Source organism: Apteryx mantelli, chromosome 3, assembly GCF_036417845.1.
Source record: "Apteryx mantelli isolate bAptMan1 chromosome 3, bAptMan1.hap1, whole genome shotgun sequence".
In the NCBI taxonomy this organism is placed as follows: domain Eukaryota; kingdom Metazoa; phylum Chordata; class Aves; order Apterygiformes; family Apterygidae; genus Apteryx; species Apteryx mantelli.
In genome coordinates, this window is record NC_089980.1 from 63,594,656 (window position 1) to 63,612,202 (window position 17,547).

The 17,547-nt window shown below is 37.3% G+C and overlaps 1 protein-coding gene across 1 annotated transcript in view; it reads left to right on the forward strand.

Moving 5' to 3' along the window:
* UTRN (utrophin) overlaps positions 1-17,547 on the forward strand; it is a 401,902-nt gene that overhangs the window by 150,422 nt on the left and 233,933 nt on the right. The window contains exons 44-51 of the mRNA XM_067293529.1: positions 1,313-1,488; positions 2,641-2,776; positions 6,382-6,531; positions 7,754-7,838; positions 9,526-9,731; positions 10,956-11,073; positions 15,406-15,611; positions 16,801-16,955. Of these exons, the coding sequence (XP_067149630.1) occupies positions 1,313-1,488; positions 2,641-2,776; positions 6,382-6,531; positions 7,754-7,838; positions 9,526-9,731; positions 10,956-11,073; positions 15,406-15,611; positions 16,801-16,955 (1,232 nt within the window). The remainder of the gene's footprint in view (positions 1-1,312; positions 1,489-2,640; positions 2,777-6,381; positions 6,532-7,753; positions 7,839-9,525; positions 9,732-10,955; positions 11,074-15,405; positions 15,612-16,800; positions 16,956-17,547) is intronic.

A 17,547-nucleotide genomic window follows, 5' to 3' on the forward strand; every position in this document is an offset into this window, starting at 1 on the left:
ATAGATTTGTAACTAGTCTGTGTAATTATACTGCAAAAAGTGACAACTTAAAATTTCTTTTTCAAATATAGCTTAAAGTGATTCTGGGGAGAAGCTCACAACCCCTGCTTATACTGTGTGGTTTAATGGTGACTCCTTGTATGGATGGGTTTGAGATAATTTCATAACTCAAATGTTGGCACAATTTTTTATAATTTTTAAAGTTTCAGAGTGTTACAGCTTTAAAAATATGTATGTTCATCAGTTAAGAAATACAGCATGTTATTTCACTTACTTTCTACTCCTAATAAAAAAAAATTGAAATCAACCATGGCTGATTATCATTTCTGAAATTATTATTTTAAATAATTTTGAAATATGGTGCCTTGAATAGGGAATCTAGAAAAAGAGAAGATCAAAGCACACACACACATAGTTATAGTTGTCTTAGGCTTAGGTTTGATTGCTTCTGACTTCAATTCTGGAATTTAATTCCATGATGTTTTTCTAGATAAACATTATGAAAGAGCAGACTTTTCTGCTTAGCTGAAACTACCTTACTTTCTTTTTAAATAAGGAGATGAAAACGTGACTTTGAGGATGAATTTTTTGTTCTTTTTTCTGCTTTGTGAGGAAGGGTTATCTAGGTGTTGGATATCTGTTGCAAAAGAAATGTATGATCTACCTAATGTATCTTACTGTCAGAGCTGCCTGGAGTTTTCTTCTAGGGCATTTCCCTTCTCTTCCGTGAATCATCTTGTTTCTGCTCTAGCTGCAAAGGAATTTGTACCAACAATGTAAGCTTTTTATGGTGGTTAAGAATACTTGAAGGTTTGATCCTGACATTTTCTGACTTCCCTTATTTTCATGGATTTTCGGTGATGTCTGGAGACCAGGTAGCATAGCCATAATTATCCTTGCTAAAATACTGTAAAGTTACAAAAATAGTCAGGGGCATGACTTATGAGAAGAACTGGTTAAAAAGTCATACCATCTGCTACCAATGTTAAAAAGCATTACACATTAAGAGGAAAGAAATCAAAAGTGAGTGTGGATTCTAATACTGATGGTTTAAATGACTGCTTTTGATCCTAGGTAGTATTCAGCAGCCTATTCTGTATCATTATGTCCTTTTATGACACTCATTAGGAAATTGAACTAGATTCAGCAACAGACTCATAACAACTGCATCCAATTTTAGGCAAGATGGCTCTAAGTGCCCTTTTTAGCAAAATAATATGCACCCAGCATTCATCCTCAATATTATGAGCCACAGATCAAAGTCACTTTAGGTCAGTAATAAAATTCTGTGTGGCTTTCATATTTCTGACAGGAGCTTGAAGAGGGAGTCAGCAGCCATCAGACCAGTGTTTTGGCATTGAACAGAACTGGGGAAGGAATTATACAGAAACTCTCTGCTACAGATGGAAGCTTCCTGCACGAGAAGCTGGCAGGATTGAATAGCCGCTGGAAAGCAATCACTGCAGAGGTCATGGGCAGACAGCAGAGGTAATAAATTAATCAGAAATTTGTGTGTCTGACCAGATGTGATGAGGAGAATCTCATTTAGGAGACTCCGGGAGAGAGAGTGCATTTTCTAGCACACTGTCATTAATTTGAATTTTCCTGACATTCAGACCTCCGTTTTTGAACTGTCTCCTAGAACCAATTTCTCATAACTGCACCTGCAATCGACTGCTTAGTGAGTCTGTGTTTTACACAACCAACCCAACGACAGCCACAAAAACTCCTTTTTTTACAATTTTCCTTTGTTTTTAAAATCACTTCATTGCTAAGCCAGACTTTTGGGGGAGCAGGGGAGGGAAGGGGAAAGGGACCAGTTCCTCTGGCTGAAGTATTTGAACTGTGAATATGTTACCTTGATTTTCAATTCTGCATTGCCTCAGAGATACTAGTTGAAACGCTTTCACTGTGGAAATTTAAGAACGATACTATAAAATAAGAGGTTTAGCTCCTGCGTTTGCAATTATTTTATCTGTTTAGCCAGGTAAATTCTAAGCAAAATGAAAATCCATTGTGAAATAGTCCTAAATTTCCTTCAAAAGATCAAAGTGCAAGATTGTCTTAGATAAATACAGACATTTTTAGTGCATCTGAAGATATGAAGTTTCCCCTTAATGTTACTGAAACTTACACGGATAAATCTCTGGAATTAATAGTTATTTTTGGAGGTTATTGATGTAATTATACCTTAAGTCTTTCAATGCATTTAAAAAAATGAAGTAACACTTAAATTAGTTTGAGAAGTTATATTAAGGATTTGCATGATTTAAGGAATATTTCACTTGCAGAGTTTAGGGGCATTTCTAGTATTTTCACAAACAATGATTGTGCAGTGGCTTACATTGATTAGACCTGAGGATGTTGTCATTACTGTCACTTTTGTTTGTTTTCTACAGACTTTTAAAAGTTTGTTTTATACTTTTGAACTGAAATTTATCTATTTTTAAATGGTAGTATTAATTTGAAAGTATCTTGCATTTTAGTGATGAGAGAAGATTCTTTTGAATACTAAAATTAACCCTTTAAATGCTGTTGCTGCTGAAAAATATGCAACTGTGTCGCATCAGAAGTAGTGTAAGACTGGCATGCCATGTTCCCTGCAGAAGTGTATGTGGGTTTTTTGGTTTTGTTTTTAAGGCTGAAAGGCGAGAAGCAGCAGCTGATAGACTACAGAAAGAAGCTTGCTGAGCTGCATTGCTGGTTGGAAAATGTAGAAAATGCTCTGGATACAAGATTTACGTTCAACCATGAAGAAAACTTGCGAGAATTAAAGGCAAGAGAGAGTTGTGTGTGTGTGTGTGTGTGTGTATATGCACACGTGTTTCGTGCAAAGTGTCAAGATGTGACTTTTTGGGTGGAGGAATTTTCACAATGAGAAGCAGCCCAAGAAAAATTATGCTTGTGTGAAACAGTTCTGTGAGATTACTTACCCAAGCAAAGGAGCATCTCCCAATGAAATCAAGTTGGTTAATAACTATGTTATCTAGCTGTGTTTCTGAAAGTGAGAAATAAATATATGACCAATACAACTTAGTAAGTTGGAATTTTACTCAAGCTAGTGTCACCATGTGATCCAGTTCATAATTGTTGAAATTGTAACAAAAAGCCAATAATTTTAAAATGGTGCTAATAAGATCTAACTATAGCAGTAAAAGTTAATATTTCAGTGCACTTTTAACAGAATATATTAGAAACTTCAATAACTCTTGAGAAATTCCTGCCTGCAAAATAAGTTAATGAAAGATGGGTAAGTAAACACTATTGTCCTGTTTATTGGGCAGCTAAATACCTTCTGTTACATCTATAAGATTTTATTTAACCTTCCATCAAACTGTAAAGGTTTTTGTCACTTTAAGTAATGCGGGTGCATGTGTATATGTATATTTTCCCTAATTGTTTTGCATTTGGCTTTGACAACAAAATATTTTAGGTTCTAGGATGGGTGAAAGAGAGAATGTTCCTATACTTCTTAAAGACCAGAAGGAACAGTGAATGCAAGAAATGTGCTTATTCATTTAAAAAAACAAAAAACAATTTTAATGAAAAGTCTACTGCCAGACGAAATCAGATGGAAAAACTTGAACTTCCAGCAAATATGTATAAGTGATGTAAAGTAGTTGGAGTTGTATTTGTCTAATCAAATTTAGCCTGCTTTATGGTAACTGAGTGTTGGCTGCTTGGCTACCATGAAAGTTTAATTTTTGTTATCATCTATCTTAATATAGATAGATGCCTGAAGTGTAAAGTGGGATTGGGGTAAGGCAAAAAGCAGGATTTGCTGGAAAAACAGAGGTAGGGTGTTATTATAAATACCATATTTGATGGCCCTACTAAAGCTCTGCAGGAACAGTGTGTACAGTTTTGGCTACATATATTAAGGAAAAGGTATAGTAGAACAGCTACAGGGTAAGATTATTGGGCTTTTCAGGAGAATGAAGAACTTCCCTTATGCTTGGAAACTAGCAGAGCTTGCCTTGTTTTGTCTAGTCAGATAAAGAACAATGGGAAGGTATAGGATGGTGAGAAATGGGAAAACACTGGGGGGAGTTGAGCTATTATTAAATGCTCGTATTAGGGAAGCAAGAACAACTGATATAAACTTATCAGTCAGGAATAAATATAACCTGGGAATGAGAATGAGATTTCTAAATGGAAATTCTGGAATGGCCTTCAATTAAAGAGGATGTAGAGTGTAAAAAAAAAAATAAATTAATTAAAAAAAAAAATTGACTTGTCTTGAGATAGACCCTTCTGAATTTATGAAAAGCATGTTTTTGGTATAGTGCTTGTCATAACAAGGTACTGAACTCCTTTCCAGAATCACGTAATTACAGAATAGTTGAGGTTGGAAGGGACCCAGGAAATCATCTGATCCAAAACCCCTGCTCAGGCAGGGTCACCTACAGTAGGTTGCATAGGACCATGGCCAGATGGCTTTCAAAGATCTCCAAGGATGGAGACTCCACAACCTCTCTGGGCAGCCTGTGCCAGTGTTCGACCATCTTCACAGTGAAAAAGTGTTTTCTTATGTTTAAATAGAATTTTCTGTGTTTCAATTTGTGCCCATTGTCTCTTATCCCATCACTGGGCACCACTGAAGAGTCTGGTTCCATCTTCTTTGCACACTCCCTTCAGATATTTAGATGCATTGATCAGATCCCCCCCAGGCCTTCTCTTCTCCAGGCTAAACAGTCCCAGTGCTTGCAACCTCTCCTCCTATGAGGAGGTCCAGTCCCTTAATAATCTTTGTGGCTCTTTGCTGGACTCGCTCCAATATGTCCGTGTCTGTCTTGTACTGGGGAGCTAAGAAGTGGACCCAGCACTCCATGTGCTGTCTCATCAAGACTGAGTAGAGGGAAGGGATCACCTCCCTCAACCTGCAGGCAACACCCTAATGCAGCCCTGGATACTGTTGGCCTTCTTAGCCACGAGGGTGCGTTGCTTGCTCAAGTTCAACTTGTCCACCAGGACCCCTAAAACCTACCCTGCAAAGCTGCTCTCCAGCAGGTTGGCGCCCAGCCTCTACTGGTGCATGGGGTTATTCCTCCCCAGGGACAGGACTTGGCATTTACCTTTGAACTTCAGGAGGTTCCTCTCTGCCCATCCATCCAGCCTGTTGAGGTCCCTCTGCATGGCGACACAGCCCTCTGGTGCATCCTCCAAACTGTGTACTGTTTGCAGACTTGCTGAGGGTGCCCTCATCCAGGTCACTGATGAATAAGTTGAACAGTTCTGGCACCAGTATCAACCCCTGAGGTACTTTGCTAGTGACTGGCCTCCAACTGGACTTTGTGCCACTGATCACAACCCTTTGAGCCTGGCAGTTTAGCCACTTTTCAGTCCGCCTCACTATCCACTTAACTTGTCCCATAGTTCGTCAGCCTGTCTATGAGGATGTTATGGGAGTGTCAAAAGCTTTCCTAAAGTCAAGGTAGACAACATCCACTGCTTTCCCTTCATCTGCCATCCACTTTCCAGGCCTGTGTTCCTGTCATTTTACTATGTGCACCTTATAATACTTGGGTAACAGATATTAGTATAAAAATTGGGATGGATAAACATGACATGTACTTACTACTGTCATTTATTTATTTGTTCTAGTGGTTTAAAGACAAAATTTGATTTCTGCTCTGCAGTGCTTGTGGTCTGTGGGCAAATGATAGCACAGTTACTAGAAAGTCAGTGAGAAGTATGTCCAAGAGTAACCTTCTTTTTGCAGGATCTTACCCACATTTTCATATTTAAAGGGAAAAAAGGCTGTCAGAGATGGATCAAAATAAAGTTGCAAGGTTATATTTAGTTTCTGAATATCTTTGGAATACAATTCCTTACGAATAAAGCACCTTGTAGATGCTTAATATAGTGATCTATTATCTACCTGTTTAAAACTAATGCCAGGATTGGGCCCTTAGTTTTTAACTTTTTTTTTTCAGACTAAGGCAGGCTGTAATTTTGATTTTTATTGTGTTGCCTTTTGGATATACGGGATACATCCAGAGGTGATCAAACAGTAGCATCTTGAGACGAGAATCAGTGTGCATGATACAAGGCTGTAGGCACCTTGGCTATTATGTTTGTAGTTTGTGGGGGGAGGGGTTTCCCCTTCCGGTTAGAAATAAATGTTGATATTTAAATAAATGTTTTAATAATTTTTCTATATATCACACAATTCAAAACGTGACAGACGTTTTGAATTCAGACAATTTTTTTGAATTCAAAACAATTCAGACACTCTTCCGTTATATATTTCCGGTGAACTTTCCAAATCTTGAAGTTAAAGGAAAACTTTTTTTTTTCTATTTTTTTTCCCCTCCCCAGTGTTACTGTTTGAGCATGTATGCATTCAGCTTCAGCCCAAAACTCCCCTCTCTCTTTTAGGTCTTAAGTGAAGAGATGGAAGTACAGGGAGACAAATTGGAGTGGCTGAACAGAACTGAACCTGAAGTGCTTTTGGATAAAAATGTTGATCTTCAGGAAAAAGACAAACTTTCTGATAGCCTGCAGTCTGTCAACGTGAGGTGGAATAAGGTGTGTGTTTCTGCAACACTGGTTACCTATGGTTGGAAAATAGAGTGGTGTATTTGGAATGGTTGTTTTCCTTGCCATGTAGATGTGACATGCAGAAAATGTCTTGGAAGCCATGCATGCATGTGCATGTTAAGGAAATGTGACCACGGGCATGAATTTCTAGTCCATATCCACCTGAAAACCCTGCTGGATATTTATTCATCAGCATGAGTTCTCCACTGCTTTACATATTTTATGTAATATCAGCTTTCTTTTAAAGAGCCTGGTTGAAAATATGTCATTTTTTTGAGGCAAACTGTAAGACAGCAATTTGAAATTGACAGTGTCAAAATAAGTATTTGCTTTATAAGAAAACTGAATGGTTACAACTGCTAAGAAAGAAAAATGAAGCTGAGGTGAGGTTATATGAGGAAAATTTTTGGTCAGTTCTCTGGGATTCTTCCTGGATATAAGTGGTGAAACTTAGAAACTGTAGTGAACTCCTTGGTCTCAATGGAAACTGTGAGAAGAAAATATCTCACTGGTTGGAGTGAAATCTTTTTTTTTTTTTTTTCCCCAAGCAGAGCCTGGAAATGCATGTGAAAAAGGAATTAAAATTATTTGGGATTACTTGTTTTGATAAAGTGTGGATCCAGGAGATAAGAATTAGTCAGAGGAAGGGGCCGTTGATAGCTCAGGGAAAGAAAAATTTCTTTTTCTTACCATTCAGCCATGAAAACGAGTTTTTTCTTTTGTATTTTACATTTTCATCACTACCTCTTCAAAATTGCAGGAAAATTTGTTTCCATTACAGTAGGGATTAGTGGTAACTTTTTTTTTTTTTAAGTTTAATTTCCTATTTCTCTACCTTCCTGTCACTGCTGACCAAATATCATGCTGTGTGTCTTATACTCCTTCAAAAAGCATTCAAATAATGAGTCATGGCTTCAGTACTTAGGCAGTAAAAAACCATGTAAACAGCAACCTGTCTACAAAAGTTCATTTATTTGACTCCAGCATTTAGGTAAGACACTGGAAGATATTGAAATGACACTCTTGAGTACCTCTTGGCATTTTTAATATTGTTAAATGATACCTTGAAAAGATCCAATGAAATTTGTCTAAAGCATTCCATTGCAGCAAACGTAATGGAGAATATTTTGCATGTTCTAGTAAATGATTCTTTTTTGCTGTTATTGTAGGATTTCTTACTGTTTTTGTTCCCCTCTCTGCTGGGCTGTAGGTGTTCAAAGAAGTGCCTGACAGACTGAGAGAACTAGAGGTATTTGTTCAACAGCCTCATCTTGTAACACAGAGAAGGCATTCTGGTGAGTGATGAACAGATACATGCTTCTGCTGTGCTTATGTTGAACCCTGTTTGCAGTCTAAAACAATCCAAAAAGTAAAACTTTTTTTGTGAACTTAAAGTGGAAATAAGAAATGTTGTACATCAGTGTACTTGGGGCTACATTCATGTTACTGGGGAAAAGAGAGAGGGAACACGGGGCTGGGGGAGAAGTCACTCTGCAGTTCAGGTTTGGGGTGTTCTTTGGGGTTCCCCTAAATTTTTGAAATGGAGGAGTGCTTTAGTAAAGCTCAGGTGTCCTCATCAGGAGCCATTGCACCAGGTACAAAATAAAAGCCAACATAGCTCTGTTTGTGACATCCTGCTTTCCTATGGCTTTGTGCCTTGTGGTCATGCTTTTTAGTAATTGAGATCTGATTAAAGCTTTTCCGGCAGCTGAGTGTTTGTAAAGTGTCTCCTGCATACAGATTCTCTGCAGTCCTATATAAATAAAAGGTCATTCTATATCTTCTGGCTCACTAGGGGCACAAGTAAAGTCTTTCTCATCTGCTAGCTACTTATTTTCCTGAACCTTGTCAGAACATAGTATCTTTGAGGCAGCTTCCCTTGTATCAGATGCTGAAATTGGCTATTTTTCCAAAAGTTGCTGGAGGCAGACCAGATAGGGATTGTAAAAGCAGATGCACAGATGCCCCTTTTAGAAAACCAGGTAAAAAAGGACAGCTCTTGCCTGAAAGAATTTACAGCTTGAACTTAAGTAAACTAACTTTTTTTTTTTTTAATCAGTAACGACAAACTAAATTTAAAGGTGAAAAATAGCTTTTGTTGTAATACCAGCCTTTCAAAATTCTGTTTCAGCTTGCTTTTGTTCATACAGGCTATTTCCTAAGTAAAGCTACTGTCTTTTACTGCTTGAGGCAATTGTGTTGTATTTGTGCTCGAGCTTAATTTAACTTAGTGTTTTCTTGGAGCAAGAACACTATCAAAAATAGTTTCTAGAGAAAATCCTACTGCTTAACTTAACCTGACACTGCAAAGCTTAAGGATAAACAGATAGAAAGGCAGCGTGGGCTGAATTTCCAGGAATCTGTCCCCTTGTAGGACAGCTGTGTATTGCAAAGTCTGGGGAGCATCTATTGCAGTAACTTGCTGCTCTGTGCTTAAGGGACCTCTGGGCCAAGAGTGGGAAAATCTTTCCACCAAACAATGCAAGAGAGGAAGACAATTTTAGACATCTATCTTAAGTGAAATAATTGCTTTGTATTACCAATAGGGATCAGGTGTTACGTTTCACTCAATGAGTGTTTAGCTTCACTCCATTGGATTTAAGTGCTGTTTCGCCCTTGGAAGTTGTGTTTTCTTCTGTTTGCGTTGTATTACACCTGAATCATTTGAGTGACTCTGTCATGAAATGAAATAATTACTAGCTTAAAAAAAAATGAAAAGAGAGAGAGGAAGGGGAGGGAGAGAGAGAGGAGGAGTTAGGGGGAAGCAATTTCTGGTGACTTAGTTTCTGGTGGTTGAAGAGTCTCAAATAATAATTTTGCTGTCCTTGTTCTGTAAGATGCTGCTGCATATTTATAGAAGTTCCAACCCCCTCCCACACACATATACCAAATTACGGTTCTTGTAATTCTGTGATTGCTTCTTTGGCCGTGATTTTTTTTTCCTTCTTAAACAAAACCTCAAAACTCTATTTATCGTTTCAGATGTCCAAAAGGTGGTGCTAGTATCTTCTTCATTCGAAATTCCCGTTCAGACTCAGCAGGCTTTGGAACCTTCTGCACCTGCTGATCTGGATAAAACTACAACTGAGCTTGCTGACTGGTTGGTATTGATTGATCAGATGCTCAAGTCAAGCATAGTCACTGTGGGAAATGCTGAAGACATCAGTCGGACTATTGCACGAATGAAAGTATGTGTTCTTGAGGAGACTAGTGGTTTGGAAAATTGTCATATACCTGTAACTTCTTTATTTAAAATACAAGCTAATCACACTTAAAAAAAAAAAATTTGGAGAAGAGAAAAAATAATGGAAACTGACTGCAGTACATGCATAACTTGAAAATTATATTTGAAGTTCTGTAGTTGTTTTTACACCCTCTTCCCCTCTACCCTTTTCGGTTACTTTCATGTCTCCCTATGTGATCTGTGCAATGCTGTTTTTTCAGTGTAACCATATAAAGAAGAGGTCCTGCAAGTATCAGTTGCTAGGGATGCTTTTAGGGTTGTATCCATAACTTATGCTGAAGACTTCTGAGCAACTTCAGACTTGTTTGGAAGGTGACCTTTGTGATCCACACTGTAGTGGTTTCTAATGAATTTTGTTGTGTTGTAACTAGAATACATTGATTTACAGAAACGTACTAAAGTGCTTGCAAGTTGTAACATAAATACTCATGATGTAAATACTTGTTTCGGTTAATAGCTCACGCTATGCTGAGCCATGACTAAGGGCTGCATTGTGAGATGTATGGTACCGTTAAAATTCATTTTATTTGATTTGGTATCAATTAACATGAATGAAACTATGAGTAAAAGCTGCAGCCTAAACAAGTTCTAAACTCTTCCTGTAGGTGTCTAACCTTATGTGGAATTTGAAAGAATAACTTGGTGCACAGTAACTTTGGAAACTTTTTTTTTTTTTTTTTTTTGACTGTATAGTACTTGTAATATTGGGTTCTGGTACATTGCCATAGTGAAATAATACCCAAATTTTGTATGCAATGCATACTGTCTAATAGACAGTTCTTCTCCCTTCCCTTCCCTCTCCCCAACTTTTTTTTTTTTCTTTTTAATGATCAGAACTTAGTAATGGCCTTAGTAATGGGAAAATAAGTTATGGAAGAGTGGAAAAGAGGTATTGGAAAATATTATGCAGTGATTCCACTAACTGGGTAGTTACTGTACAGTTTAACCTGTGTATCTGGATTTTCAGTAACTGTTAGTCAGAGTACCTTTGCATTTTAAAGTATTGCTAGAATATTGTGACCATTCAAGGGCTGCATTTGTAAAATAGTAATGGGAACAGTCATCTATCTGCAGTGACTCATACATGTTTCATCTGTAAATAATACAGATATTGTGTTAGTTAAATTCTGCTTTTTGTACTTAAAAATCACATCCTAATTCTCAACAGATAACAAAGGCGGATTTGGACCAGCGACACCCTCAGCTTGATTTTGTTTTTACATTGGCTCAAAATTTGAAAAATAAAACTTCCAGTTCAGACATTAGGACAGTGATCACAGAAAAATGTAAGTTCCACCATTCTGTGTTTGCAAATACAGTGTTTCTGGGGCAGTAAAATAATCTGTATATTGTTCTCTTAAAATCTTGATTTTGAGCCTAATTAAAGTTGTCTGTCTTGAATACACTGAAAATGTGGCAGTTAAATGGCTTTTACTATACCAGTCTAATTAAAATTCATAGAGGAAGAATCACCACTACTTTTCTTGACTGGCCAATTTAGAAGTACGAGAGTAAATATTTTGACAAAGATTTAAGAGTTACTTGAAATTCTTATCACTTGATCTGCATCTGTTATTTACTGATATAAAGAAGATAATAATGTATTTTTTATTTTTATCTTTTACTTTGAGTTGTGGTGCCCTGAAGAGTTTATTATGTGAAATGGATAAATGCACGAACTCAGACTAACTTGGTGTTCATACTTTTCTCTTAAACCTTGACTGAGAGTTAGTGCGTTTTTAAGTTACTGATATGTACTTTAAAATTGAGTTTCCAGTTTAAAGGTCCACACCCCATTTGAAAATTTCTTTTGATGGTAGTTAAGGAAAGAAAAGATAAAACTGACACAATTGGAAATCAAGGGGCAGCATATACTTTGAACTCCTAAGCTTTACCAGTTGTAAGGATTAGAAAATTCAGCAGGAAATTTCACAGTTAGAAGTGTAGAGAATCTGTGGAAAGATGTATTTCTCTGTTCTCCTTCTCTGCAAGGTAGTTTTCCTTTACTTCTGCATGAGTTTTCTTGATGTCCATAGGACTTGCTGCAGGCAATAATGGGGCGAACCCATGCCTATGTTAAAGGGTTGGATGAGGCAGCACCTGAAATCTGAGAGTCACAAACGGTATGGATTGGTAGAGGAGTAAGATCCAAAGAAGCTAGAAGCAACTTGTAGGCTCTCAGTTTTGCTGCCACAAAGAACTAGGGGTCGGGTGGAAACTTAAGGGAGGATAGTAATTCTGTATAGTCTCCAGGAGTCACTCAACAAAGGGAAGATTCAGGCCCAAACCATTCTTGTTTTTTACAGAAGGGGAAGAGAAATGAAGGGATTGTATTCAGAAAACTTACTTGAGTTCCCCGATAGTCATGCCTGTACAAGAGGGGAACAGAGAAGTGGTGTACACTGCCATGAATGAAACTTCCAGAACATATCCTATATGTATATGAAGATTTTGCAGCCTGCCATGAAACATGGGAAAAAAATGAAGGTTTTGTTGCCCCTAACATTAGCAAAGAAAATGATGATTCTGCTTTTCTTTGTAGAGAAGTGAAGGTCCAGACTGCTTTATGTACCTTGTTGCTTTAAACACTGAGGACTATTCTTATGTCCTACAAACTCTTAGGAGTCTGTTGTATGTTGGTAGATGAAGCCTAAACTCAGAGAGCTATGATCACAGAAATAGAGGAAAGTTTCCTTCTCTGAAATTTCCCTCCCAATTACTATGTGGACATTGGGAATTAAAAATGCCATCTCATCAGGAATTCTTTCAAATCTTTCTGGCTTTGATACCAGGCTAGTTGACTGCTTTTTCTAGGGACCAACCTGTTGAACCCAAGGGCAGATTCTTAAGGTTACTAAGAATTTCGCTGTGTTTTGTCCTGTTTTGCTGGAGACCAAAGAGCAGGGAAATATGTCAGCGGTAAGATAAATCTGTTATGAACTCTGAGTGGAAGGCAGTTTTAATTGAGGTAAGGTTAACCTGGGCTTTCAAAGGGAAGAATATGCAAAACAATCAAGCAATATTCTTTCTGTAATACTAGTAATTCTGTATCCGTAATACTAGTAATTCTGTATAAACTTCAAATATCTGTCCATTTCAGTTAAGTTGCTACTGTAGACAGCTGTTTCTCAGGGATACTTTCTTCTTTCTAGGTTTGCAGGGAGAACTTGAACACTTAGGAGATTTTTCTCCATGGTTCATTAGCCAGCTCACAGTGTTACAGCCTTTTTTCACTCCTGCTGTTTTTGCTTTTTCTGTTTTTTATGAAATCACCGATCTCTTGCAGCAGCTGCTGATTTTCTTTTGAACATACTATTTACCCATGTAGTAACATGTTAGAAAAAAATATATATATATATAAAAAAAAATATATATATATATATATAAAATTTGCTCTTAGGGGTACTGAAGCTCGCTCTTCTAAATTCTCATATTCAGTATGACTTAAGTCATACCTGTAAATTAATCCAAAAGTTGCCTATGGCTTGAAATTGAATCTGTGTTATACAGTTCTGTTCGCCAGTAATGTGGTTGCTCTGATCAATGAGCTTCACTGCCACAGTCTGAGAGCACTGCGAAATGGAACAGAATGCTGTTAAATGTAGCTCTTAAGCACAGGAGATCTTCCTAAGCAGATAAAGCATAATGACTTTGAATACTTGTAAAATGTTAAAAAAAAAAATGGAAAGGGTAAAGTCCATTTAAGTGATTTTTTTTTTTTTTTTTTTTTTTTTTTTTTTAGCTTAAGTGCTATCCTTAACATTTTTACTTCGTGGAAGATTAAAGTGCCCCAGGTATCAAGTATGTTAGTTTTCAGATACACAAAGTAAAATGACATACTTATTGGTAAGATAAACATGAGATATTTTACGTATTGCCTACCTGTTGCTGCTGCCAGACAGATATTTAAGATAGACATAAAAGTATGTGACACTGACTTCTAATAGAACAAATGTAATCAATACTATCCAGAGTTCATCAAAACCCTGGCTTTTTAGTATTGGAAGTTTTATGGGAAGGAACTAACAATTAGCATAGCACCTGGAATTCAGGGTGATACTGTCACGTTTCTTGAAAATCACTAGGTTACCCATGGTAGTGACTTTCATCTCTGTATTTGTGAAGTTTTTAAATACAAAAGTCCATGTTTGTCTGGAAGGAACTTTCTGATTGTTTTAAAAACTAAGTGTCTTGTGTGGATGAATAAATGAGGCTTGTATTTTCCTGTCAGCAACAAGTAAAGCTGCCATTAATTTAATTTAAAAGTTCTCTTTAAAAATCAGCAGTGTAATATGTCCCAAAGTTGAAGTTAAAATCATACAACAGGTTGGTAAAATGACATAAACTGAGTTGAACAGACTTTCTTGCATGAGCAGTGTGAAGAGGATTGGAATCTCTGCTGAAAAGCTGCGTTTCTTCACAGTGGTGGTGCAGACCACAGAGCCAGTATTCTTATGGCCTACCTGTAACTGTTGAAATTTTGTAAGGGGTGTTATTTTACTAAAATGTTTCTTATATATATATTAGGGTAAGATATTAAAATGAAAATGGTGCTTGTTTTGAGAATTAGGTCATTTAACAGCTGTACTCCAGAAATTCAGCTTGGGTTTTTGTTTTCTTTTTTTTCTTTTCCTTCTTACATTTCCCTTTTCACTCTTTCATTCTAGTAATATAATGTGTTGCTGCTAACTGTTGTGGCAGGTAATAGGGAACCTTTTACTACCTTCTAGAGATTGTCAAGTAACACCTTCCCCTCCCCCCTCCTTATTTTTAATGGCCTGTAAGTATTAGGAAAAAAGTATAATGCTATTTATCTCTCTGCGGCAGGCAGACTTAGTGCTTTCCCTGACATGCCATTTTTTTTTCCCCAGGCTCTCATCATGCTGTCTTTTTCACCCCTTGTTTATTAAAGGTTAAAGGCTGTTGATTGATCATGTAATGTAACTCCAGTTATTGAGAGAGAAATGTGATACTTGAAGGAAATGGGATGTGATCAATAACTTTTCTGTTGTGCTGTAAAATCTACTTAACTTCAGCCTGTAAAAACTCGTGGTGAAATGAAAGTATTAAAGCAGGTTGTTACTTGAATGTCTCTGCCTTAGCCAAAGCTGTAGTGCAGGTGCTGCTATACTGGTTTCAGCACACTGATCAGTAAAGCTTATTTCACTCTGTGTAAACTACACAGGTCTAAACAGAATTTATTTATTTGTTCATTTGTACTGGTTTCAGCTACAGCTGCACAAAGATGATTTGCTGGTATAGCCATCACTGTAAACTTGTGCTCCTTGAAACCCTGCTTTTGCATATCTTCATAGTGGAGCTGTGGTTGACTGGCCTCCCAATTGTGCCTTCTAAAAAAGTAAAAAATCATGATTTTGAAATCTTACAAATATTTGCTGCCTTGTGCTGACCTGCTTAAGCAAGAGACAGCCAAACACCTGTGTTTTTCTTTGCTTCTGTGAATGCGTAAACTACATAGGGAACTAAATTACTGAACACTGAAAAAGCTGTTCTGCGGATGAGTTGTATTATTGCCTCTTGTCCTGCGAAGTAACTGTGAGGTGAGGCTGCTTGGTTGTTTGCCTCAGGTTTTTGATTTCCTGCATTGTCCCCTGCAGTGGAGAAGGTCAAGAACCAGTGGGACAGTACTCAGCATGGCGTGGAGGTCCGGCAGCAGCAGCTGAAGTACATGCTGGCTGACAGCATGCAGTGGGAGGAGCAGAGGCAAGAAATGGAGCACCTCATGGAGCAGTCCGAGATCCGTCTCCGCATGCTTCTGCAGGCCCCAAAGGAGATGCTTGCTAAACAGATTGCAGATAACAAAGTAAGGCTGTCTGCGTTGTTCTTGTTTTTTTTTCTTCCCGCTCCCACCCCCAAACCTCCTCAACCTGTGTAATATAAGATTTAATCATAAAATTGATTTGGCAATTCTTTCTCCTTTGGGGGATAATATACTCTAAATTCTCTCTCACCCCTTCTCTCTCTCTCCTTTCCCCCACCCCCTTTGCCCCCCCAATCCCTATTCAGACTTCCTGAGAATAGTCTTCTGCGGGAGGGGAAACAAGTGGCATGTGCGCATGATGTGTGTCATCCTATAAGAAGTGTAATTTAAGTCAATACAGTACAGCAACAAATGAATGATCCTTACGCAGAAAATTTGAACCTCCGACTGATAAAACTTTATTCATGTGATCACAGAATATAGCGTGTGTTACTTCATAGAAACCTATTAGCAGTAGTCAGTAAATCCAGGGATGGACCAAGATATCTTTAAAAAAAAAAAAAAAAAAAAAAAAAACGAATTTCCCTTCTGATGGGTCCCTGGGACATATTTAACGCTTTTTTTTTTTTTTCAATCTCATGCAATCTTTGCTTTTTATATCACAGCAAGCCTGCTGTGATAGATCAATAAGTCTGATGTCCTTTGTTCAGAGGGCTGTCAGAAAAAGGGCAGGCTATAGGAGAGACAGGATGAGAACTGAAGAGAGAAGTCAGTGAGGAGGGGCTCTTATCAGTGGCACAAGGAACAGGGCTGCAATAGAGTTTAAAAAATGTATATGTATTCATGGGGGGACAAGATGGAGGTGCAGCTGGGTATAGAAAGAAGCAGAGGAATATGGTCATGAGAAGCCCTCACTGAACTATTGCCCTATTTTAGTAAATAGTAAAACTGCTTACTCTTCATTGTCTGTCTTTATTTGAGCAGGAGATTGGAAATGGGCTATTAGGACTGTCTGCTCGCTTTAAGTGAAAGCTAACCTGTGCCTAAACATACAGTAGAGAGAACATAAGATATAACTGAAAAACATTATTTTCACATTTATTTGTGTTTTGATTGGTTCATTGTCAGGACACTAGTTTCTAATAGTTCTTTGTTTTAAGAAGGAGCATATTCTAGATGAGATATATGCATATTTGTTGTAAAAGTTTTAATAATATGATAAAGTGCACAATATGTGAAATAGTCTGATTTTAATTTTGCTCATGTGCCTAATTCTGAAATTGTTTTTTAGGTGTTAGTTCAGGATTTGCATAGAGGTGACATCACAGTAGCTGCATTCAATGATCTTTCTAATAAACTTCTTCGAGAGTATCGAGATGATGACACAAGGAGGGTCAAGGAAACCACTGACCAAATGAATACTTGTTGGGTTAATCTGAACCAAAGGTAATTATGAGGTTTCACACTATGTGTAGCTGTTTCTTAAATGATAGAAATACAGGATACAAGTTTATGTATATTAGCATCTCTTCTCTGTATACTTAAAATTTTCTGCGTTGTTTAGGGTTAGTGAAGATCAATAGTCAATTATAGTGAAGCTATTCTGAATTTTGCTCATGATGGAAATTCCCACAATTCACCATGGAAGGCTTCCAAAATGACTTCCAATTCTTGTTTTAAAAGAAAAGAAAAGAAAACAAAACAAAAAAGGTGCCTTTGTAGTTTTGTGCTTTTGATGTGACAATGAGTTTTATATGAATGGTTTCCTGGTTATTTCCATTGAGAGATAAGAAACAAAAGAGACAAAACTTTATATGGCTCATACAGTGTGATGATTTGAGATCGAATAATGAAATTTTTTACTCCTTGAAAATCCCATCTTAGAATAAAATTGTACTGATCTCTTAATGTTTTGAGACATCTATGTGATGTACATACCTACTTTTCATATTTTTTCAGAAAACTTTCAGTAGACTGTGGGAAAGGCCTTGACATATGATAAGCCTTCCTTAGCTTTTCACTTTTTTGCTCTCTGAAC